General features: G+C 39.0%; 1 protein-coding gene across 2 annotated transcripts; it reads left to right on the top strand.

Annotated features, from left to right (window-relative positions):
• Positions 1–1,781: 1,781 nt before the first annotated feature.
• On the top strand, positions 1,782–22,871 carry KLKB1 (kallikrein B1). Of its 2 annotated transcripts, XM_067551593.1 has the most exons (15): positions 1,782–1,860; positions 2,504–2,562; positions 5,177–5,339; positions 6,230–6,336; positions 8,041–8,200; positions 10,744–10,853; positions 12,456–12,615; positions 13,528–13,637; positions 13,783–13,942; positions 14,048–14,163; positions 14,617–14,791; positions 17,189–17,364; positions 17,672–17,767; positions 21,619–21,758; positions 22,463–22,871. In XM_067551593.1, exons 2-15 carry the CDS (start codon positions 2,505–2,507, stop codon positions 22,616–22,618), a joined length of 1,887 nt encoding a protein of 628 aa, XP_067407694.1. In that variant the 5' UTR covers positions 1,782–1,860; position 2,504; the 3' UTR covers positions 22,619–22,871. The 2 variants fall into 2 exon arrangements, with proteins under 2 accessions (XP_067407694.1, XP_067407695.1); XM_067551594.1 differs by lacking the exon at positions 2,504–2,562 and having other exon boundaries at positions 1,812–1,860.
• Positions 22,872–25,858: the final 2,987 nt, after the last annotated feature.

Here is a 25,858-nt window from a genome sequence, read left to right as displayed (position 1 = left end):
TTTATGGCTCCCGTAACAATAATATTGGCACGCCTCACAATCTTTTAATCTAATTATCCTCACACACCCGTGTGAAGCAGGAAAGTACTGTTGTTCTCATTTTATGGATGGGGTTTGAGACACAGAGAGACTAATGGCTAGATCCACAAAGGGATTTAGGTGCCTAACTGACCCTTTAGGTGCTTAAATCCAAAACTGAGCTCCTCAAAACCCCTGCTAGGGTTCTGCTAACTCTATAGGTGCCTAAACTCCCTAGGCACTTAAATTTCTGTGGATGGACATGCACAAAGCTGCATGCCCAGCATCTAGCTCTTGCCTAAACCCCAGCAGAATTCTCTGCATTCTCCCACCAATCTTGCCTGGGGCCCCCAGTCTGCAATGTTAGCCTGGGCACCTAACTTAGAGCTGGGGATTCTGCTAGGCAGCAGGGGGCCTAAAAGATAGGTATCATAATGCTGTGTCAAAGTTTTCTTTGTGGCTCTATCTCTAAATGACTTGGCCAAGGACACACAGGAAGTCTGTGGCAGAGTAGGCTGGGGATAGTAGGCTATTCCTTGCCATAGCCTAGAATCCACTGGTCCCTCTGGGATGCACAGCCTCCAGAACGCCATGGTTTTGCGTGGAAATAGAACAATGCTGCACACTAGTGGTTTGTTCTCAAAAAGCCACGTGTCTCATTACAGGGGTAAATTATCAGGAAATATTATTTGCAATGAATTCTTCCAACTCTACTTTTTTGTTGTTTTATATACAGTGTACTGAATATAGTATGTGAGAAACAATAGGGTGGCAAATTCTTTGCCCTGAAGAAAATACAATTCATCTCGTATAAACCTGATACCAGGGAAATGAGTAGAAAGACAAGAAAGCGTGGAGACTCGTTGTGAGGAATCAGTGTAGGGAGAGTTTAGTGAAGGAAAGGAAAGGTAATGGGCACATAGGTAGTAGAGTCAGTATCAACCACAGGGAGAAATGAAAAGGTCCCAAAACAGAAGGAGCTAATAGTAAGGAAGTGGTTAAGAAAGGATGCTGGGGGGTATAACAAGTGAAAAAAGCTGTGGGGAAAATTGAGTTTGGAGCCGTAGGTGGGGTGGCTTGTGCAGAGCCTTTTGAGAATTAGGAATTTGAATTTGTTAGAAACAGCAGAATGCAAGCCCCATAATTGAAAAGTGTATTGGTTTCTATTTGCCAAATGCAGCACTTCAGGAATTAGTGATAAAAGGAAAGAAACATCAGTATTGGGCTTCCCCTCAAGTATACCAGATTTACACCAGTGTCACTCACTTGGGCTTGAGTCACCCTTCTCACCAGTTTCACACTGGTGTAACTTCACTAATGCTCATGTGTTATAAATGTAAGATTCATACTGATGTAAGTTAGGAGAAGATCAGGCCCATTTCCTCTCTGTGTGTGGGTGAGGGCAAGGAGGGAAGAACAGGACAGAGGAAAGAGGATGAACTTTTGTCTGTGCTCTGAAAATTTCCTTAAATGTAAACGTTCCCTAATTTATGTAGGCCCTAACATTAAGCGGTAGCAGATTTGAATATTGTAAAACCAGGATTAGACATTTATTAAAAACAAAGGGTCAAATCCTCAGCATGTGTAAATTGGTATAGCTACCTTGACTTCAGTTGACTTGACTTCAGCTACCAATTTGCACTAGCTAAGTATCTGGCCCAAAAACAGAAACAATGTTGACATTGAGAGTACCCATTAAAAGTAAACATTAAAGTCAGGCAAACATTGCATGCAAAATAATATTTAACACAGTTGGAAATGTTGTTTTTTTCCCCTAGCACAGCATACACGTTATCTATCTAGCCAGAGCTACTCACACAAGTGCAGCTATTGTGTTTTCAGGTAAATAACTTGCATTATTTTAATTGCTATCAAATGAAAGATTGGTAGTATCCACTACAAAATGCATGTTGATCTGTTTATGGATGTGTTATATTGCTAACATAAACATTCATTTGCTGCTCTTAAAATTTGCAGCACAACTTGTGAAAAATTTAAGCTTCATTTTGTAAGATTTCATATTTTGCTAGAAATACTAAAGTTGAATACAATGCCTACATTGTTGATAGAAGCTGTTTAAATTAAAAGCCATTTGGAAATAAATGAGTAGCAAGAGATGGTCATATTCATAATATCGAAATTTTAATTAGTGGGCCAATTTGGCTATCAGTTTAACCAAGTGAAAATCCAGAGTAACTCCACTGAAGAGTGGAGCAGAATTTGTCCTAGTATTTGTAAGTTTAATTCATTCTTGCAGTCATAAATACAATATTAAACTTCTGCTGTTTATGGATGCTATTTTATATATATATATCAGCATCATCGTTCCAATTGTATCCTAAGACTGTACATGTTATTTTTAAATGACTGTCTGACAGAAAAATTGCATGTAAATCACTAAATAATGTGTCTGTCCTCGTTAAGATTAATTGCATCACATGTTAATGATGTCCTAAAGAAACATTTTGATGTATTTATTTTTTAGGATGGTTTGGATTTATCAAACCGTTAATTTCATTTTCTTATTCACTTCAGTTTACAGTGGTAAGTTTATGCATACTTACTAAAATGTGCACACAGAGTAATATAACTCTTTTAAAAAGGTAAGATTAAGGGGAGTAATATTGATGACAGTCTAAATATTTGCATGCAAACCAAGACCTTAGATTTTGATACTCTTACCCCACATTGAATGGTACCTGAGTACTATTGAGTAACTATTCAATGAATAGTCCCTTGGATTTCAAAGGATATACTCACATTAGTAAAGATTGTACAGTGGGCTTGATTCTGCTCTGTTAAACTGGTGTAAATTAGGAATAACTTCAGTATAACACTATAAGAAACCAGTGCAAGTGAGATTAGAATCAGATCAAGTATATCTAACCCAGAACAGTAGAGCAAAGGTTCTTAGCTGCAGCTGAAGAGTGCATAGCACAATTCCTGTGGGTAGGGGCTCTAAGCCATCTCTTTTGCTCCCATGATCCTGGGCTGACTTTCTTCCTGGCCAGTCACCCAGTGTAAATTAGAGCAACCTAAAGCTGCTGTAACTTGTGTTGGCTGCCAAGGGATCTGCATAGCAGCAAGAGATTGCTATGGGTTTCCAGGGTGTGAGGAAGCCACAATGAAGCTTCCTTTCCCCTGGCCATTCAACTCCCCCATGCTAGCAGGCAGGGGGGAGGGTATAGTTTAACAACTATTAGCCAAGCAGCCATATTGAAGAGAGAAACTTGGCTTAAAAGTCAGCAACAGACTTTTTAAAAGCTTCAATCTTACCTACACATCGCTTTTGTATGACACTATTATACTTTAAAAAAATAACCTAGGAAATGGTTCAGGATACTAGTAGCATCCTTGTAACATCTGCATATTATTAAATGAAAAAGTCTATTGTAAGAAGTGTGAATAACTCTAAAACCATTTATCTTACTGGGCATTATGGTTCTGCTGAAATAGCTGAAAAATAGCAATTGGAGGAAAGTAAAACTCTTGTATATTTTTCAATGTCAGTGTATGTTAATGATTTACTTCATTTGATTGGCAAACATTCCATCATGTTTTCATGATGACCATTGTGCCAATAAATTAGAAGAAATACCTAATATAGTTTTATGCTCTCTAATGAATTATCTATTTTCACACAGGATGGAATTAGATAATGCAATATTTACCAAGAACAGATTGACAAATTAATTTAATATTTTAAAATAAATGTATTATTTGGATTGGAAGCTCTGGAAAACTAAAGTCTTTGTACTTTCTCAAAAGATTGTGGAAGCAATTCCCCCTGCTAAATTAGAGCACCCAAAACCAGAATAATAAATACTTACCTTCTTCTGTGTTCTGTACAGAAAGGTAAATAAACTACTGAGCATCTGATTCATCAGATAATTGTGTACTGTTTTAAAAATGTATTTACTATGTTAAATGTTTCAAATTGTAGCATATGGCATTCCTTTTGTTGTCACAATTAAAGGTTATGTAAATTAAGTTCTAGTGATAATAAATTTCTATATTTGGAGAAAAACAGTAAATATATATACACAAACACACACACGTCATAGTCACATTCAATACTTCTAAAATGTTGTTTTGGTATAAACAGAGAGGTGCACTTATTTGTCCACAAACTGTGAAAACCTGGCAAATAACCAAACTAATTAAGATCCTAACCTATTGAATTTCTTTAAAAATACGTATTTTCACTGATGTACATAATTCCCTAAAATATGTTTTATAATAATTTGTATTCATGGGACCTAAATATAATAAGTTAAGGAACAAAAATGGTTTTAAAGTCCTGGAAGGAGTTAAAATTTAAAGAGTTTAACTGAAAAGAGCATTTTTAAAGAGTTATTTGTAATATATTTAAAGTTTTTTTATTTTGTTGAAGTGTTTTGGACATGGTTTTCAATTCAGTGTGAGGGCTGTCAAATAACAGGGTAATCAACTAAGTAAATATATTTCACTGGAATTTACTCCTACTCCATACAGAATAGAATATTTTTCCTTTATCCATTTTTTCTTTTAGTAGTAGAACTGACTACTGAGCAAAACCCTCATATCCACACACACACACACACACACACATATATATATATATATATATATATATATATATATATATATATATACATAGCAAAACCAACAAAACAACAAGCAGCATAGTGTATGCATCTCTAAACCACCTTTAAGTGTGTTTGTTTTAAAACACAGATCTAGCACATACCCCAACTCTGGAACATATGAACAGATTATTACAGCCTTTATTCTATTTTTCACACATACGAACTATGTGGATGTGTTTTGCTGTAGGAGAGTTAATTCATGCTTGATGATGTGCACCTGCAAATTTGAGATTATATTATCACACTCTACGTTCTCTACAGTTCTTAAACTTTTACTCTTTCACATTGCTTCATGTTCAGTATTTCATTTTGTGTTTAGAGAGTATTTTGTTCCTTGGTATAAAGCAGCTAAAGCTAGAGCTTGGATGGATTAAGAGGAAATATGTTGGGGCCCATTGGAGTTATGTAGTTTTATATCATCAGAGAATCTGGCTCCAGGACTCTGCCTTAGCCCTCATTTGGTCAACTCATTGTGTGAGATTCGCCATCTGCAGTAACACAAATTAATGCATTTCACTGTTCTATATCAGAATGTAAAACTCAGACCTATGAAAATACGTACTTCCAAGGAGGAGACGTGTCTATGGTTTTCACACCAAATGTTGATTACTGTCGAATAGTGTGTACTTACCATCCTAGGTGTCTGTTGTTCACCTACCTTCCAGCAACATGGACTAAAGATCCTGCAAAAAGGTAACATACCTTATCGCTGTAACAAAAGCAGATTTTTCTATGCTACTAATGTGTAGTCTACATTAGGCACTCAGCACCACTCCATCTATGTAGTATTCTTACATAGGAAATGCTGCAATGTGCTTAAAGGAAGAACACAATGGGGGCTCTCCCAGTAGAAGAACAGGTTGCCATGGGCGACACACTCACGTTTTTTAGAAATGATCATCTAAAACAGCATTTCCCAAACCTTTGGGAGTGGAACTCTAACTTCAGGAAAAGGAAACCACTTGTGCACTCCTTCAGTTCTGCTGTGTGTTGTTAAAGGCCTACTCATCTTAGTTTATATATCTTCTGTAGATACTCCTTTCCCATATCTAATCCATCATGGCTCCCTCCCAGTGGAGTGTGCCTCACACCTAGGCATATGGCACTAGCTATTCCAAAAAGGGTTATGGCTAGATCCCTCCACACCATCCAGGACAGCTGAGTTATTCTAAAGGTATTTTGCCTCTCTGAGCCATATGGCTTCCTGGAGCTACCACATGGCTTATGGCTAAGATCAAGTGCTGCCAAAATGGAGCACTGGCTACATAGTATGATCCAGCCCCTAAGATTTTTAAATCTGCAAGCATTTGGAATGCCTTGATATTATGATGCTGGGGAATTTTGGAATGCCTAGATTTCCTTACCCTTTATGTTGGAAGGGGCAGGAAGGGCCAGAGCTGGTGCCTTAAGGCAGTTTTAATTCTTCTTGCACCAGAAGGGGCTAAAAGGCAGTTGAGAAGCTAGCTCTGAAAACGTATTTTGCTCTTTGAGCCTAGAAACATAACACTGCACGCAACCTATTTTCCATGAGTTTGGACTTTTGGGGTTAATTTTACCTGACTAACACTGCTGTTTAAATACAGGTTTACCTGCTTCTTGAAAGACAGTGATACTGAAATATTGCCAAAGGTGGTCATGGAAGGTGCAACCTCCGGACATTCCTTAAAACAATGTAACACTCAAATCAGTGGTAAGATATAGTTATTCATCTAGTGTGCAAGTGAGGCTATTTTACACTGTGTGACACACAGCAAATATTTCAAAGAGCTAGAATGGAACTAAAAAAGGAGCTAGAAAGCTAATTATGGAGGATAATCACTTCATGGGAAGTCTTTTAAATAACAACTGACAATTCCTTTATTAGCTTCTTCTTGAATCCCATTTCCCTGACTTCTAGGCTCCCAACTACAGGGTAGCAAGGAAGTTCTACTAGTACAACCTTATTCTTCCACTCGGTTTAATCACAAGGTGAGGTATTCTGTACTTCTATGCTGTTGTAGCTCTACAGATTATTCTCAAATATATTTTACTTCTCCGTCTGAGTGCTCTGCTGTCATTTCTGCTCTAACTGGTTGTTTATGAGATATTTGGCAATGACGTCCCATAACTCTATGGAGAAGTCAATCAAAACAAGCACAGAGTGTAGACTCTCTGTTGTTGCTGCATGATGCTTCTAGCTTGTTGATGCCATTTGATAATTCATTACTGTGTTCATCCAATAATATATTATAAAATAAAGGGAGTCAGTGTGCCATATCTCAGACTTATGGGTGGACACACATTTTAAATCGATTACTAAAACTTCTTCGTACCGTCATCAAGATGTCACCCAGCTGAGACCAGTGCTCAGCAAAACAGACTTGGCATGACTGATAAATAATTTCCCTGTACATGCAAGATTATATTTTTTGCAATTGTTTCTTTTAGGAACCCCTGGCTGATATTGGGCCAAGCAGAGCCTGGCTTATGTGTGCACAACTTTATTGCCTTCACTGGAGAGAGGCCTGCTTACATCAAGGCTAAATGTGGCCTATTGTATATCACTAGGCTGCAGCTTATTCAGAATTCAGCATCTCAGTTCTTACAGGCACTCACCGGGCAGAGCATTCTTGAAGTCCTTTTCTGTCAAATTATGTACTGATGCCACAGATATTTAACTCATATTCATAGTTCTAAATTGCTTTTACCCAGTCTGATAGATCTCGCTGTAAGGACATTTTTCCTGCTATTCATTCTAATTGATGGCACTGGAGTTATTCTGGAATCAGTCTAGTGTAGTTCAAATCGAAATCTGGCCCTTTGTATTCATGATAAGGGAACACTCTGGCTAGTTGACAAATGTGCTGGATGAACCCAACCCAGTGTCCCAAAATGTAAAAAATAAAACCTCCATCTACTCGGGGGAAGAGATTTATTTCAGTCTCTTTGGTTCAAATTCTCCCTTTGGATGCATGTATACATATTCTATGAACTTCAATGGGAGCTGGTTATTGTATCTGAGGGCAGAATTTGTTAAAGTGTTAACAGTTAAAGTGCTGCTTTATGCTTTGCGAATTTTGAAAGTAGAAAGACAAACTTTAGTATTAATGTGAACTACCACTTGGCTGAAATCCCATCATGGTCATTCAGCGATCTGACTGTCCTCAGTCCTTTTCTCTTGCAAAGACACAGGTGCACCTTTAGGACCAGATTCTGCCACTTTTATGCATATCAAGTAGCACCTTACTCTGTCTGCAATCCCAATGTTATGAATGGGAATATGTACAACGTAAGGCGCTACTCAAGTGAATAAGAGCAGTAGAATAAAGTGAGTAAGGTTGTTTCATGTGAACTGTTCTACCTTTAGCACTTCTAATAAAAATGTCTTCAGAATAGTGTTTGTTTTTTCCCCCAGCTTGCAGTAAGAATGTCCATACAGGCCTGGATATGCAAGGGACAAATTATAATGTATCTACAGCTGACAGCTATCAACAGTGTCAACAGAGATGCACCAATGACTATGCCTGTCAATTTTTTACGTATGCTTCAGGAGCATTTCACAGTGCAGGGTTTCGGTAAATAACATTTTGACCCTTCTTACTGAACAGCAGTATGGCTTAGCACAGTAAATCACAGGCAAAATTTAAGAAAAGGGAAGCTATTTAAGGAAATAATGTTTACATAGCATTGTGTTCTTTGAAATGTAGCAATTAATCACGATTTCCTATTAAAATCAGGTTTAGACTTATTGGTAGAAAAAGGTCTGTACTGGTTTAACTTGGATTTATTCATGGGAAGAAAGGCTAGCATGGTATTACAGTGCTGGAGAGTCTAAAATGCAGGAGAGGTGAAGATTTCAAATGCTACATTGGCTATCATTCTCTAGTTAATTAAAAGTTGTCACCCCTCTTTTTCAGTTTTCGCAGCTGTGAAATGAGAAATGATGATTCCCTTGTAAAGTACTCTGAGATCTATGATGACAACTGCTAGATAAGAAAGATGTATAATTGTTGTTCCAAGAATGGGATATTGTTAAGTTCTAATCTTATTATTAGAGTATTTTGTTTTATTTAATAGAAAGAGGAATTGAAGCTATGGCCCTGTTCCTGCACTAAGCTCCATCTGCACAACACCTGCACAGTGTCTCACTGACAGTGGTTAAAGGGATCAACATGCATTCAGCTCAGTGCAAGATCAGGACCTAGGATGAATTTTAAAATTATTATTTGTTACTAATACATTATTGCCATTATTGTTACTCTTATGAAAGTGTATGCTATTGTTTCTTTGCTGCTATATTTAAAAAAGTTAAAAAAAACCCATTGTATTCCTAGCCTATCACCCTATATGTGTACAGCACCTAGCTCAATAAGGCCCTGTTCTTGGCTGTTCCATAGGCATTGTCACAGTTCAGGGGAACTGCACCTATATTCTCCTTGGAGTTCACCAAGGTCACCCACTCTAAGTTCCGGCTCCTCAGCTGTCACAACTCTTGAGTAGAAACCTGCATCTCTCCCTCCCCCTGGAGTTTTTCAGGCTGCACAGTTCCCTGCCTACACTGTGATATTCCCAGCAAACTAGACTGCTTAAACAGGCCAGTGTCTGTGCTTTGCTTCCTCTCCAGAGGCTATAAACACCTTGTAACCGCTGACAATTACTCTATCACACAGGGTTTTTTCTAAGCAAGCACATTTGTTCTTAAGGTAAAAGCATTACAGAGAAAATATATTCAAAATAACAGAAGAATCTACACACATGCTAAAAAGCTTACTAGTGCTCATCCACGAATCTTATAGACTCTAGAAGATCAACTCCTTCCAATCATTATGCGCAGGTTAGGTTCCCCACTTGGACAAAAGGCCCTATCCATTTGCTGGATCAGAAGGAAGGCTCCAAGTCAGGCTATTTAGCTGAAAGTCCATTTTCGTCTGGCACAATTTCAATATAATCCTCTGAAGCCCCAAGCCTCATGTCACATCTCCCTCCTAGAAAGGTTACATACAATCCCAGCCCACAGTAATACATAATCTTTGCATTTAATATAATAAGGCTTTTCAAGGATATTGCAGGAAATTGCCATGTTTCTCTCAGGCACTACCATAATAAAAATAATAAATAATAATAAAATTTCACTATTAGCAAATATCTTCTGTGTTTTTCTACCCCACTGCATATTTTTTTGAGAATGTGCATAAAAGTCAGACCTTTTAAGTATAACGTTTTCTTGTTTTCCTTTTCCAACACTATATTTCTGCATGTTCATTTGCCAATATACATTTTTAAGGCAATATTATAACAAGTAACTTAATAGAGACAATAATAATTTTCTGCTAACAGGAATATTGTGCTGTTTAATTAGTTGTTGCTTGTAAAATGCTATTATAAAAAAGTGGTAAGGTCCCCCACAATGCACACTAAATCCTGCAGTTGCTGTGGGTCTGTAGCTCTCAATATACCAGGTTATTAGGCTCAAAGTCTCTTGCAAACTTTTTAAAACGATGACAATTATGCTCAGGTATCTGGGCTCCACTTCTTCCCCAGTATTTGGCTGAAGATTCTTCCTCTCCTTCCCACACTTTTCATTTAAAATATACTGCAAAGAATTAGCTTATTAATCTTCCCAAAAATCCCAGTGAAGGCTCAGTGCATAGTGGTGTGATTGGGGTGAATAGGGATCGCTAACTTCTGTTTCACCAGCCTACCCCAGAATGCTAAGTCTTGCTCTGGTTAGTACTCTGGGAAATGATTATAAAACAGGGTACCATGAACTGAGAACCCGAGAAGCCACATGATAAGTAGCTGTACTGGTTTTGTTCTGTGATCTTGTCAGAACTTAAAAGCTAAGCAGGGTTCAGCTAATCAATTGTTGGATGGGAGGCTTTGCTCTGCCAAACCCCTCACTGCCTGTTCTGCTCTGTGCAGTGTGGGTGGAAAGTAATGCTAGTGCAAGAGCTGGCTCTGCTGCCTCTCCCAGCAGAGAGCTACCTTGCACAGGGAGAATTCTCTGATGGCCATTTCTGGTAAGCTGAAGTCCACTTTAGTGGCATAAAGCTGACTTCATGAATTGAAGAATCTGGTCTGTTGTCCTATTAAATAAGTTTGTTTTCGCCCCATTCAGTAACAAATGCTTCTTGAAATATAGCAAGATGGCAACACCAACCAGCATAAGGCTGCTTGATAATGTTGTATCTGGATTTTCATTAAAACCTTGCCAACTTTCTCAAACAGGTAACTATTTACATCTCTATTCATTTAACTTTGTCATTCAGTTTCCTTTCTATCTAAGTATCCTACAGGCCTCATATGTATATGTGTTACATTCATGGCATAAAAAGGCAGCAGTATCAACTCATTCCGTTTTTGGGACCTGTAATTAGTAGTCTATGTCAATAAACTTCAAACTACAGGTTCTGACCATTTTAACTTTCTTGTCTTTATCACTGTGATGAGAAATGTCTTCTGAAATGAAGACCTAAAATTGTTGCTTGTAAGAGCAGTTTGCTCAAACTGCATTTTACCTTTGTATCATAGATACAAAAATTGTAAGATAAAAGCCCATCAAAGTCAGAAGATCAGGAATAGATTAAAGCTTGTGCCTTCACATTATGTGCAGAGTATACACTTGGAGACTTTTAAAGTAAGCATAAAACTGACTAGAGAATGCGTTTTCTGTAAAATGTGGGCATATTGTTGCTAAGCCTAATATACCATGGGAGGCTGTTCCTACAATCCAGGCAAAATTCTGCAAGGTCAGATTCTGGGTATTATTCTCTCCTGTACTTAATTGTAACATCCTGCTTCATCCTCCTCTTATCTCTCTCCTCTTCCTCATATTGTCTGGCATTCTCCTATCTTAGTTGTAACATTGTTCTTCTGAATTCATCATTATCTTAGTTCACAGATTCATAGATTCCAAGGCCAGAAGGGATTGCTATGATCATCTATCTATTCTGAACTCCTGTGTAACAGAGTTCATAGAACTTCCTTCACTAGAAATCTCTTCAACTAATTTTAACATTTTCTATTTTTTGATCTTTCTGTTGTTTGTCTTTTTCTGTATTACAGTATTTTATCAGACTCTGCTAGTCCCATTATAGAAATAATCTCTGGAATAATCTCAAAAAGAGTGTAATCCAACTCTTCCCAGTATTAATATGAGCAATGATGACACCTATTTGTTAAAATCAGAAGATAATGAAGAGGAAGTCATGGGGTGAGGGCGTGGATAAGGGAGATGATGATATCTCTTAACATCCATGCCCATACCAGCAGTACAGCAGTAGCAGTTAAGGAATGGCTTTTCACATTGTCCAGTTTTAGTTTATATTAGATAGCCACATGTGCACACACATGCACGCACACGATATAGAAGAAATTCCATTGACATTTAGTGAATTCTACTCACTGGTTTTGGCTATCATAGATGGGAGGCTAAAATATATGACAATAAAATGAGTTTTTAAGTATGAGGAAAAAGCTGAGACCAATTTGAAATCTTATCAAAATAGTTGCATGAGTTACAGTAGTTGTGAAGTAACAACAAGTAGTTATCACCACTGTCCTGAAATCAAACTAGTAAATACATTTGAAAAATATTTGTCGTCTTCCTTTTGCTTCTTGAAATAAATGAGAAAAGAATGAAGGAATAAAGAAGCAGAAAGAAAGAACTTTTTAAAAGATGTTCATAAAATGTGATTTCTTATTAAAATATTGTGATTGCCTTCAAATACAGAGGAAAATTAATAAGGCTTGTATATAAATGCCTCCCAGTATTCTGATGACATCAGAAATTATTAGAGTTTAGAAACCTTTTTTTTTTCTTTTACACAGATTGTCGTATGGACATTTTTCCTCACGAAGTATTTTCAGGAACAGATCTTACAAGTGTTTTCACTCCCGATGCCTTTGTTTGTCGAACGATTTGTACTTATCATCCAAACTGCTTATTCTTTACATTTTTTACCAGTGAATCGAACGTAGAAACACAAAGGTGAATATGACAGCCAATTTGAAAAATTCTAATTAGAAGGATTAAAATACTTATGCTCATTTTTAATAACAATAACGTTCTGTTAGTATAGCTGTGGAAACTCTCAGTAAAAGGTAATTCTTAGTAAAATACAACTTTATAAATGTTTTATTCATATGCATATGGTATCAAAGGGGACATTTAATCTCAGTTTAATTAATCTCAGTTAATCTCTCTGATGTGCACAGGGGGCTCTTATTGAAGTTCCATATCTAGGGGCATGTACCATAAAAGTTGATCAGGAAATACACATCAGAGAGGGAATAAACTTCCAATTCTCCTAAATAATCAAAAGGTGACTCCTTATCAAACCTTTAAAACAGGTATCTGAAGCTGGGGTTCTGAAGCCAATGGAGCCACAAGGGAACAATAAAGTCTGTGAAAAAAAATCTGAGTTTGCCATTCCCTGAGATTTCCTTGCAAAGCTAAGACTGTGCAGAACCTAATTCACCCCTTTGTGCACAATCATTATTGCCATGCAGTTTTTAATAGTCATAACCACATGCCTTTTGACAAAAAAATACCATACACTTTTTTTCTAGCACCTTCGATGTTGAACCATGAAAACTTAGCGTTCTCTTAATGTCTTTTTATACGGAATTATTTTTGCAGAAATGTAAAAGACAACACATATAAAATAGGAACTTCACTTGCTAGGACTTGGAAGTGCTGCTGCTTTGCAAAATCTTAATAACAACAGGCTAGATCCTCAACTGGTACAGTACAGTGCTATGCCAATGTACACAGTATCTAATTTCCCTAGAGTCAGATTGTGCAATTTATAGTTTGACCTACTCTGGGAGGCATTTAGTTTGTGCTATCAGTTTTAGGACATGTTCAATGATCTAATACTGTTTTTAATTTTTCTTTTAGAAATATTTGTCATCTTAAGACCTCCAGAAGTGGGGTTCCAAATGCAGTTGAACAAAAAGAAAATGCTATGTCAGGTTTTAGTCTTCTAAACTGCAGAAGATCTTTTCCTGGTAAAAAATGTGTTACAATAAAAAAAAACCCACATTAATTTCAAATGATAAATTTTAATAAGCAATAGAAAATTAATCTGCGAATGGAGCACCAGTGCATGTAGCATCTTGATTTATTGACATATGCAATGTTAATGCCTTACAGCTTGCCATTCCCGGACTTACACTGATACAAACTTTTTGGGAGCTGAACTGAATGTTACCTATGTTAAAGGACACAAAGCTTGTCAGCAGGTTTGCACAGACACAGTCCGCTGCCAGTTTTTTACTTATTTTCTGCTCCAAGAATCATGCAATCAGAAAGGGTGAGAGAATTTTTTGTCATGTTTTAAAGTTTGCTGAAAAAATCATACAGCAAGTATACTGGGTAAAAAATTATAACTTAATCTATATATTAATTTTGTCTACAGTGAATGCAAATGCTACTTGCGAATGTCCTCAAATGGATCTCCAACTGGAATAATGCATGAGAAAGGAAGGATCTCTGGCTATACATTAAGGTTATGTAAAACCAAAGGCAGCACTGGTAAGCAAAAATTCACTTAATAAAGCTGTGTATAGTTAATGGACAAAATTCCTTGATGGCTCCATTGACATCAATATGAGTAAACCTAATTACTGCCATTACACACATGAATGGTATCTTTTCCCATGAATAGTCCCAATGAAATCAGTGGGATCCCTTAGGAAGTTAGGAGTTATTTCAAAGAGTAAGAGTGACAGAATCTGGCTGTAAATAATGTGCATGGTATTAAAACAATAGATTTACACTGAGATCATACACATAAAAGGATCAGAATTCAGTAGATGTTACCGTTTCTCTTAATACTTAGCTGATGCTCCAAACGTGGCTGAAATTCTACTGGTGGGTGAAATATTTCCAAAATATAGTTCATATATCAGTTTGCAGAACACTTTCAGATCCTTTGGGATGTAAACTGTTAAATAAAGTTGTACAGGCTATTAATTCTTTCCATAGTGTGTATGCAGCAATCTAAACTAAATAGAAGAGTTGTTGGAGGGACGGTTTCTTCCCCTGGTGAATGGCCATGGCAAGTGAGCTTGCAAGTCAAGTTATCTACTAAGACCCACTTCTGTGGAGGGTCAATCATCAGTAATCAGTGGATTCTAACAGCTGCCCATTGCATTGATAAGTGAGTATTATTCATAAAGAAATGGATTAGTGTAAGATCTTTCTGACACCATGTGAGGTCTCAATTGACACCTATCTTTCACAAAAAATAAATATAAATAGTAAAAATGAGGAATAGGGACGAAACAACTATTTTAATGAAACCAAAAGGTGAGATTTTTCAGTCAGAAAATTCAGGTTCCTACAACAACTGGAACTCAACAACATGTAGAGTTTTTTTGTATTGCTCCAGTGTAGCATCACAATACCGGCACTATCGTCCCAAATGAGAAGACACTTCCAGTCCCAATATTTTGAGGCATTTATAATGTCTTTTAAAACTCCACAGACTGAAATGTCTCATGTTTGTTTTCAGTTCGTGGGTGAATTTCACTGGAAAATGTTGTCAGGTTCTGTGTGGCCACTGTACAGTGAGTGTGGAAAAAAATGTATTTTTCACCGTTATTTTTTTTCAAAGGAATGTTGTGCTCTGATGGCTTTTGTTGAGGACAAGATTTGTCATAAGATTTGGGCATCAATGGACATTAGTGTCTTTAACGTTTTTAAATAAAGTTTGCCTACAGATAGTGTTGAATAATTGTATACAGTGTGGAACATGAGCTGTATGCTAATCTCTGGGGTTGCTCTAATCAGTTCTAATCTATGACAGCTAGTAATACCCATCTGGTTGCCAGTTGAAAATAGCTAGAATACAGCAGCGCAGTAGCCATGCCCTCTTCTTCCCCCAGCACATCCCACAACTCTGGTTGTGAAACATAGGAACGAGCTCTTTGCTAATTGAGGACTCTGCCATGCTAGGGGAACTCTCAACTGGCAAGATTTGGTCAATTTATTTTCTATTTGCCTGGAGCAGTGCAAAGGGAGCTGGTGCACCTCAGAGATTCTGGCCTACTCTGTTTAAAAGTTCCTGGAAACAGGGACTTACACTGAAATTCATCTCTAGAGCATAATTACTAAGACGTTACATTTGAAATGCTTCAGTTTAAGTGACTCAAGTGGCCTGTCCCTCTTTCAAAGTCTTCTTATATTTATATGAATTAGTTATTTCTTATGTTCTAATTATTAGTGATTTGTAAAACTACCATGGAATTTAGTGCAGTCTGCAAGTCCTGAATACTAGCATGCATAGAAACATACAATATGTACCTTTAATGGCTGACAAGGTTGTGAGTACAGTAAAATGCACATGAAAGTCTTTCATAGTTTGGAGACCTGATATACACAACTGACATTCAGCTGGTCCCTTTGCCTCATTGTGTTGTCTACCTTTTTTAAAAGCAGCTCATCCTGTCAGTTACTGAATGAAAGTGCTGTCTCTGGAAACTGCCCCAATGCTGGGGGAACCATGCTGAACAGGAAGGAGATGACAGGTGACAGGCCCAAAAGAAAGAGCGCATCAATCCGATAACACAGGCAACCTTTACTCATGTGGACCTCAGAATAAGGAATCTTACTCTGCAAGTAATCTTACTTAAGGGTGTCAAACTCTGGCCCTTAGTAATAAGTCCAATCGTATAAACATTATCTCTACATGCATGTTATCAAAAGTTTATAGGAATAGAATCTTACCAATATTTTAAAAGGCAAGAGAGCACCCTATTAAAAGAAAGATAGCTTTACTCTGTTGATGGAAAATTGGTGAACTTAACTGATATTTGCCAGTTCACATATAAACTTTCTGTAGAAAATCAATTTAAGATCATTTATATTACTTAATTTATGCTCTTACTGAGCTTTTAACAGTGACTTAATAGTAAAATACTGAAATCAAATAATCTCCTACAAAGTCACTAGCACATGCACTCATATGAAATTTGAATCTAGACAAATGAATTGGAATTTTTCATGTAGCTCTGAGTAATTACATTTTCTCTTCTACATTTACAGCAACATTTTTAGTGGTAAGAGTCATCTTATATTAGATGAGTCCTTGAGTATACTCTACTGGAATTTACATTTCCAATTCTATTTTGGCTAATAAAAATTTAGCACACTGAAATCAATGGAAAGACTCACATTGACTTTAGTGTGGTTTGGATCAGGCCCTTTGAAAGGAAAATAAGGAGAGAAGAGACCAAAAAGAGACCAGAAGAGATAGAGAGAGAAAGAAGATGAAAAAAGATCAGAAAGAATGAGAATGGGAACATAAAGGAGAGGGAAAGCTGATATGAAGATGGGAATATAAATGAAAAGAGGAACAGGAGAAATGCAAAGCTGAGGAGAGGGAAAACCTGAACCTCTTTTTAGTTTGACAGCATTAAAACAGAGCAATGGAAAGAATGGCACCAGTGCTCTCCCCTGTGCACCCGGGGATAACTGAAAACATTGGCATCTGCAAACAATATACAGTAGTAAAAATGTCTGAACCTGAGATTGCTTATTTGTCTTTTTCCTTTAGTTTCGAGAGTCCTGATGTTTGGTATGTTTATGCTGGCATTTTAAAACTATCTGAAATAAATAAGGATACGCCTTTCTTCAAAGTCCAAAAGATTATTATTCACCCTCAATATGTGATTGCAGAGACTGGATATGACATCGCCTTAATGAAACTTGATAAACCTATGAATTTTACTGGTACATAGAATATTACATTATAGTAAAATTATTTTTCTAGATTTGGAAGCCTGGCAGGGTGGGTGGCCCCTGGGTAGCTCTCGGGACTGCTGTACATGAATCCAGAGTTTCTTTACTCGAATGTACAACGGATGGGTTCTGAGGAGAGTCTCACCCTGTCCACCTTGGACAGGAACAGAGTGGTACTGTACAGTATACAGGGAGAAGCCTGAAGAGGAGAATAGTATCAGGGCTTCAGTGGGGACACAGAAAACCTTAAAGTTAAAGCTACCTTCTGACCAGACTAATAATTTTAATGAAATTTTAGATTTACAGCAGCCAATATGCTTGCCATCGAAAGAAGAAGCAAATACAGTGTATACCAACTGCTGGGTGATCGGATGGGGTTACACAAAAGAACAAGGTATGACAAATATGTAACCTATGAATACACTTCACATTGTATGCTCGGTGTCAACAAGTCACAGAGTGAGGGGAAAAGAACTGATTGGCTGGACTGTCAGTCACCTAGAGAGACAGGGGAGGATATTCCCTTTGTCCCAAAGGGGTTCTGCATTGGGGAGCCTTTTGTAAAACTCCCTGGATTCCCATTGAGAGTGAGAGTTGCCTTAGGAAGGGTCTCTTGGACAAACCTGAGCCCACTGGAGTTGTGTTATGGAAGGTATTCCTTTTAAATTTTTTTAATTTAAAATAAAACTGAGGAGGTTTTTTTTTTTTTTTTTATAAAGAACTCCTCTGAGCTGGGTCTTGATGCTTATTAGATAACCTTGCTGCTGCACTTTTTTTCCCGAGTGGTACTCGGGTCAGGTACAGTCAGGTCAAGTACCACTTGACCTGACTGTACCTGACCTGAGTGGTACTCGGGGGAAAAAAGGTTGAGAACCGCTGATTTAAGGAATGGAAATGTTTGAGAATACAACCTTGATCTGAAATCCATGATTTTAGTATGTTAAGTACAGAAATCAAGTTATAATAGTTTAGTTTCTATCTATTTATGTTAAGACAAAAATATATCGTGTGATGCATCAAGGGCAGAGGGCAGCTGGAGTGGTGACTATTTGGGTTCTGGGACATGGGTGGCCTTGTGCTCGCCCATGGCTAAAAGCCCCTTCCCCCAGTCTAAGGGAAAGAACTACTGGGCCTGGGACTCAACTAATGTCGGGGGACAACAAATGAGAAAACAGGAACTGGTGTGAAGGTCAGAGAGCTAAACAGAGGGAACCTGAAGGGAACACTGAGCAGAGAACCCCAGACAGCACCCACTGTTCCTCAAAAGTAGCTAAGGAGTCAGCAGATATGGCCCAGAGGAACTCTGCCCAGATACGTGATTGGACGGAGGAACGGAAATAAGCCCCACAGCCACAGAGCACCCCGTCAGCCAACATCCTCTCCCTGGTGGTGTAGATGGCCACCTTGGCTAAGGCGAGGAGGAGGTTGACGAGCAGGTCACGTGACTTTGTGGGTCCATGGAGGGGTGTGCATAGATCATAAGGTGTGGGGAGAAATGCAGCCAGAGCTTCAGGACGTGGTTCTGGAGGAGCCAGAATAGGGGCTGCAAGCTGATGCACTCCAGATATGTATGCACTCCGTCATGCCGCAAAAGAGACAGATATTGGGATGAGGCGTGAACCTCACCAGGTACACACCTGTGCTCACAGCTCCATAAAGGAACCAGCAGCTAATATCCCTGGCAGGCCACGGAACCAAGGTGGAATACAGACTGCCCACTGGGATTCCTCACCCTCAACAGGTGCTAAAAGGTCCTACCACTTGGTATCAGGGCGGGACACAAGGGTGAGGAAATGGAGAATGTGGATCACGAGCGTGTACCTGGAGAGTGGTTCTATTTGTAGTCTGGGAAGTGGGAGAAATTTCCACCCACTGCTAAAGGCCCCTCCCTCAGCCTAAAGGAAGGAGTCACTGAACCCAGGGCACAATTAATTACGTGGGACAACTAATGGAACAGGCGTAGGGTGTCACAGGGTCAAACAAAGAGAACCAGAAAGGGACACTGAGCAAAGAACTCCAGACAGCACCCACTGCTCCCGGAAGGTATTTAGGGAGCCAGTGGATGTTGCCCAGAGGAACTCTGCCTGGATGCGTGAATGGATAGAGGAACAGAAGTAGGCCCCACAGTTGCAGAGCACACCCCCCCCCAGCCAACCTCCTCTCCCTGGTCTTGTAGATGGCCACTTTGGCCATGGCTAGGAAGAGGTTGACGAAGAGGACCCGTGACTTTGTGGGGCCCCGGATGGGGTGCATGTAGACGTACAGGTGTGGGGAAAAGCACAGCCAGAACCTCAACAAGAGGTTCTGAAGGACCTGGAACAGCAGCTGCAGCCTGGCAAACTCGAGGTAGACATGCACCAGGGTCTCTCTCACACCACAGAAAGGGCAGGTATTGGGGCGATGGATGAACTGCACCAAGTACACGCCCATACTCATGTCCCCAGAAGGCTGTGGGGTCAAGTTGGAATAGAGATTGGCCCACCGGGGTTCCTCACCTTCGACAGGTGGTAAAAGCTCCTGCCACTTGGTATCAGGGTGGGATACAAAGGCAAGAACATGGAGAATGTGGAGCGCGAGCATGTACCTGGAGAGTGGTAGAAGGCTTAGAATGGTCTAGAAGCCCTAGAATGCTCAGTGCTCTGTTCCCTGCAGACTAAGCTGGGGTTACTACAGGGTAATTAGGAGCACTTGAGGCCAAAAAAGGCCCAGCCAGGTGCCTGATCAAACCCCCCTGCTCCAGACATGTGGGAGAGTGATTGGAGGCAGAGTAGGAGGAGTGTTGTGCTGTGTGAAGGAGCAGAAAAGAATTCTGAGAAAGGTACTGGGACCAGGAGGGAGAAGACTGGTGCAAACAGAGTGGAGACACTCCTTAGGTACTGAGGCCTGAGAGAAGAAGCCCTGTCCAGGCAGAGAGGGGGCAGGGAACAAGGAACTGATGGGGCAGACAGGGAAATAGCCCAGAGGAAAGAGTGGCAGACTTGGACACTATCAGCAGTGCATAGCTGCCATTCGTAGGGCCCTTGGGCTGGGACTCAGTGTAGAGGGTGGGCCTGCGTCCCTTCCCCCTCTATCTGTCTAAAGAATAAACCCAGAAACAAAAAGATTGAGCTTTGTTTTGTTTGTATAGCCCTGTACCCTGCTTTTGAACAATACAGGATTAAAATCTTATGTTACGATATTACATAGTGATGGCTCCTTTACCCACCTTCCTACTTAGATTTGAGAGCTAATGTTTAATGTGAAATTTGATGAATTTACACAAATAAAATGTTAGATTTCTTCTAATCTAATTACTAAGAAACTGCCTCTGTCACTGCTGTCAGTTTCAATGCATGTACATGTCTGCAGGTGTTTACATAGCAGGGTTCTGAGCACTACAGATGTTGCAACTGGGGACTCTAAATGCTACAGTAATACAAATACATAATTATGCAGTGCTCACAGCTACTTGCAAATATAGGGGTGCAGGCTGCAAGTGATCCTCTCCTGAAATCCTCAGGGAACTGTGGATTCACGGCTAACCCCTTAGGGAGCTCTGAGGATTGCGCAGTGGCCAGATAGGTTCATTGACAAAATATAGTGTCGTAAAAGCAGTTACCCACATGGTTTACAAATATGGAAAACAGGGTAGATATTAATATGGTGAATAACTGCATGACTGCCACTGAGTGCAGCATCCACAGTGAGGAGCCTATAATAATGGGTGCTTTAGTCCAGCACCTTAGCAGCAATATGGGGGAGGTGAGGAGAAACCCACAGGTTCTCCTTCGGGACAGACAATATGCCATGCGCAAAGGCACATTGAGCAGGACCAGAGCAAGCAGCACAGTAAATTCAAGATACAGACATGCCACATAACCTGTTGCATCACACCCAGAGGCCACCCTAAGAGTTACCAAGGGCAGCTTAGGATGTCGCTAGATTGGCAACCAGAGGCACCTGTAAGTGGTGATATGTGACACCTATACTTCACCTTTACCCCTTCTCCCACGGGAGCCAATGATGTATCTTGGGTTGTCATCCCATACGTGCTCTGTCAACAACCTGTGGCATTACTCTGGATTTACACAGCTTTATCTGAGCAGGATCTGGCCCACAATGCTTGCAAGTTCACTTTGAGAGGACTCTTTGTTCAGTGCTCCCTCTTTGTTATAACTCTACATTGGGATTCCTAGAGTATTATTTTCCTTATTTTGATTCAACTGACATTTTTGTGATCTTAATCACATATTGTGTTGCTTATAGGTCAAGTGGAAGATACTCTTCAGAAGGCTCCTGTTCCTTTAGTATCAAATGAAGAATGCAAGGCAAGATACAAGGAGTACGGAATAAATGACAAGACGATATGTGCTGGTTATAGAGAAGGTGGAAAGGATGCTTGTAAGGTAATGGGGTGACAAATGCACTGGCTACAGTCTTGTAGCAACACTTTAAAAATAGCATCAACTTTTTAACAAACCTGTATGGATAGATGCATACATTCTATAACAAATTCTCATTTATAGCTGCCCAACACATAGATAAATGAGACAAAGAAGGAACCCTTTTCAGCTAACATGCTGACACAGTAATACACTTCCTTTTTGGCACAGTAGTGGTGTGGAGGAGATAGTTTCCCTAACAGAGGACAAACCAGATAGAAAACTTGTGGTACATTTGACCTTAGTTAAAAGGCTGAGGACAAAGAGATGTTAAGATCAAGGTCACAAAATAAAAGCCTGCAAATTGCCCTATTTTTTTCCTCACTAGCATATAAAGGAGAGGAAACTCTTAATTATAAATACAAATGTATATTTTTCATTACGTTTTAAACAAACAGATGTAGATATTAGTTGGAACGCTGCTGGATGATGTTAAGTAGAAATTTGTCCAGCTGAATGGAAAAATATGTAGAAGTTAACTTTCCTGAAACACACAGAGCCTGATTGAGATCTGGGCTTGTGCTATGTAGTGCAATTCCATAGAACCTGATGGATTTGCAATAGTATGAAACAGAAGTAATGGTATGGTGAATCAGGCCCTGCTTCGTAAGTGAAGTACTGACTGAAACCATCTTTAGCACATCCTGACTTTTCCTTCTGTGATACAGGGAGATTCAGGTGGGCCATTATCATGCAAACATGAGGAAATCTGGTATGTGGTGGGCATTGTCAGCTGGGGCGAAGGATGTGCTCGTCCGGAACAACCAGGTGTCTATACAAAAGTGGCTGAATATGCAGACTGGATTCTAGAAAAAACCATGTAGCATAAGGAAATTGTTTGAAATAGTTGGATACTTAAATGATGGCATGAAATAATAATCCTGAAAACAATTCTGTGATACATGCTAAAGTACTGTAAATTGTGGTCTTTTTCAGTCTAGAGCACAGCAGATAGATTTAGTAAGACAGAAAATCAAGAGTGAACTAATTTTACAATTGTATGTAATAAGAAGAGTAATAAAAATAAAATCCTATGTTATAGTCATTGATCTGGCGTAATAAAGAATATGTTCTAAATTGTTGATTTCTTTTGTCTCCACATTCATACCAATAATCATTCGACTGGACCGGATACCTTTCCCACTGAAGTCAGTGAGAGATTTGCCTTTCTCTTCAGTGAGGATCTCAGACTCTAGCACAAGAAAGAGATGAATGGTCACAGATGTATTCTGGGTTCAGAAAAAGCATAAACAATTCAGGACAATCTTGGCTGCTGCTGCCTCTCCAAGGGTTCAATAGTCATTAGCCTCAGGCTGGGATTCGATATCCAAACATTTTTCAGGTCCTTTCATGGGATTATTGAGGCTCTATTTGGAGATGACATGGTTATTTGGATGTAAGGAGATTAATAGGTTAGGGGATCATTAATGGAATATGTATTTTCCTGAAGTAACATTTATATTATTACAAGGAAGGAGGGCACACGATTTCTATAATTGTTTAGTAAATTTCATACAAAGGTATTTCAATACTGCCTGTCACTGTAGTAGCTAAGCAAATTATTACAGTGTGTCTTTACATTTATTTCTTCAAAGTTTTTGGCTTTTTTAAGAAGAAGGAGAAGGGAATCTGGTTAGATCACGTGGTGCTCTTTCAGCAAATGGGGTATTTATGCATTAGTATCTCCTTTTTGTCAATGTTCTGTAACTGTACCTGAAAATTGCTTAGATGGCTGCTACTTAGATTGAAATCTGAAATGGGATTTCAGACTTTTAATTGGGTGCTAAACACAACAGCAGCATTCGCTTTTCTTGAACTGGTGCTGACCATGGTTTATCCTCCTCCACACTTATAGACTAATTGCTGACTGGAGCAGAGCTTATAAGAACATAACATGAAAACATAAGAATGGCCAGACCAATGGTATCCTGTTTGCTGACACTGACCAATGTCAGATGCTTCAGAAGGAATGAACAGAACATGGCAATTAACGATTGATCCATCCCCTGACATCCAGTCCCAGGATCTGGCAGTCAGAAACTTAGGGAGACACAGAGGATTGCATCCCTGACCATCTTGGCTAATAGCCATTGATGAACCTAGCCTCTGTGAACTTATCTAATTCTTTATTGAACTCAGTTATACTTTTGGCCTTCACAACATCCCCTGGCAATGCATTCCGCAATCTGACTGTGTGTCATGTGAAGAAGTGTTTACTTTTGTTTTAAACCAGCTGCCTATTAATGTCATTGGGCGAACCCTTATTCTTCTGTTATGCGAAGCAGTAAATAACACTTACATTCTTGTACAGACCTCTATCATATCCTCTCTTAGCTGTCCCTTTTCCAAGATGAACAGTCCCAATCTTTTAATCTATCCTCGTATGGAAGCTGTTCCATAACCCTAATCATTTTTGTTTCCCTTCTCTGTACTTTTTCCAATTCTAACATATCTTTTTTTGAGATGAGGCTACTAGAACTTCTCTCTGTATTCAAGGTGTAGGTGTACCATGGATTTATGTAGTGGCATTATGATATTGTCGGTCTTATTAACTATTCCTTTCCTAATGGTTCCTAGCATTCTGTTAGCTTTTTTTTACTACTGCTGCACACTGATAAGATATTTTTATAGAATTTTCCAGTGACTCCAAGGTCTCTTTCTAGAGTGGTAACAGCTAATGTAGATCCCATCACTTTGTATATACTATTGGGGTTATGTTTTCCAATGTGCATTACTTTGCATTTATCAACATTTGGATTTCATCTGCATTTTGTTGCCCAGTCACCCAGTTTTGTGAGATCCCTTCGTAACTCTTTGCAGCTTGCTTTGGACTTAATTATCTTGAGTAATTTTGTATCATTTGCAAACCTCACTGTTCAATCCTTTTTCCAGATCATTTATGAACATTTTGAACAGCACTGATCCCAGTAAAGATCCTTGGGGGACCCTGCCATTTACTGCTCTCCATTCAGAAAAATGACCATTTTTTCCCACCCTTGGTTTCCTGTCTTTTAACCAGTTACTGATCCATTTGAGGACCCTCTGTCTTATCTCATGACTGCTTTCTATGCTTAACAGCCTTTGGTGAGGGACCTTGTCAAAAGCTTTCTGAAAGACCAAGTACATTATATCCACTGGATCACTCTTGTCCACATGTTTGTTGACCCCCACAAAGAATTATAATAGATTGGTGGGGCATGATTTCCCTTTACAAAAGCTGTGTTGACTCTTCTCCAACAAATAACATTCATCTATATGTCTGATAATTCTGTTCTTTCCTATAATTTCAGCCAATTTGCCTGGTACTGAAGTTAGGCTTACCGGGCCTCTAACTGCCAGAATAGCCTCTGGAGACTTATTAAAAAATCTGCATCACATTCGCTATCTTCCAGTCATCTGGTACAGAGGCTGATTTAAATGATATGTTACATATCACAGCTAATAGTTCTGCAATTTCTGTGTGTGTTCCTTCAGAATTCTTGATCCTGGTGACTTGTCTTGATGCCACTGGACTTCTGAGTGGTTTGTGGAGACCAGCTAAAGCATGGTCAATAGCAATTAAACTTACATAACCAAGTGCTAGAATGGTACTATATCCACATGAGGTAAGACCATCATGTTCTGTGATTTGGAGGGTGTGTGGGCAGCAAGGGATGGAAATACATAATCTATCTGAGGGCAGAATCAAGGAAGACTGTTTTGAGGGTCATAGAAGTGGGGGATTATTAGAGGGTCAAAACAGAAGCCAAATGGGTCCTGTCAGCACGGTAAGATACAAAACCTCAACCCTGAATATCAGGACTCATCAATAATAGTTTGCAAGTATACACCAATAGAGCCTTACTACACCTCTATTGTTGTGTTCTCTATGGAACATTTTTAATCAGAGAAAAAACTGAGGTTATATATTTCCCATATTGTAGTGTAACTAGGAAGCTGATTAAAATATAATTCCATTCAGAGACATCCTATGTTATTTCTTTAGCACAATATATTGTACGGTGCAGATCTCTAGCTCATCATTGCTTGAGGAAGAATCCTGGCTACTTTATCTTTAAAACATT

This window comes from Emydura macquarii, unplaced genomic scaffold, assembly GCF_026122565.2.
Source record: "Emydura macquarii macquarii isolate MOO-44397 ecotype Brisbane River unplaced genomic scaffold, CSIRO-AGI_Emac_v2 contig_1363, whole genome shotgun sequence".
NCBI classification, from domain to species: Eukaryota; Metazoa; Chordata; order Testudines; family Chelidae; genus Emydura; species Emydura macquarii.
This window is presented reverse-complemented; position numbering and strand designations above follow the sequence as displayed.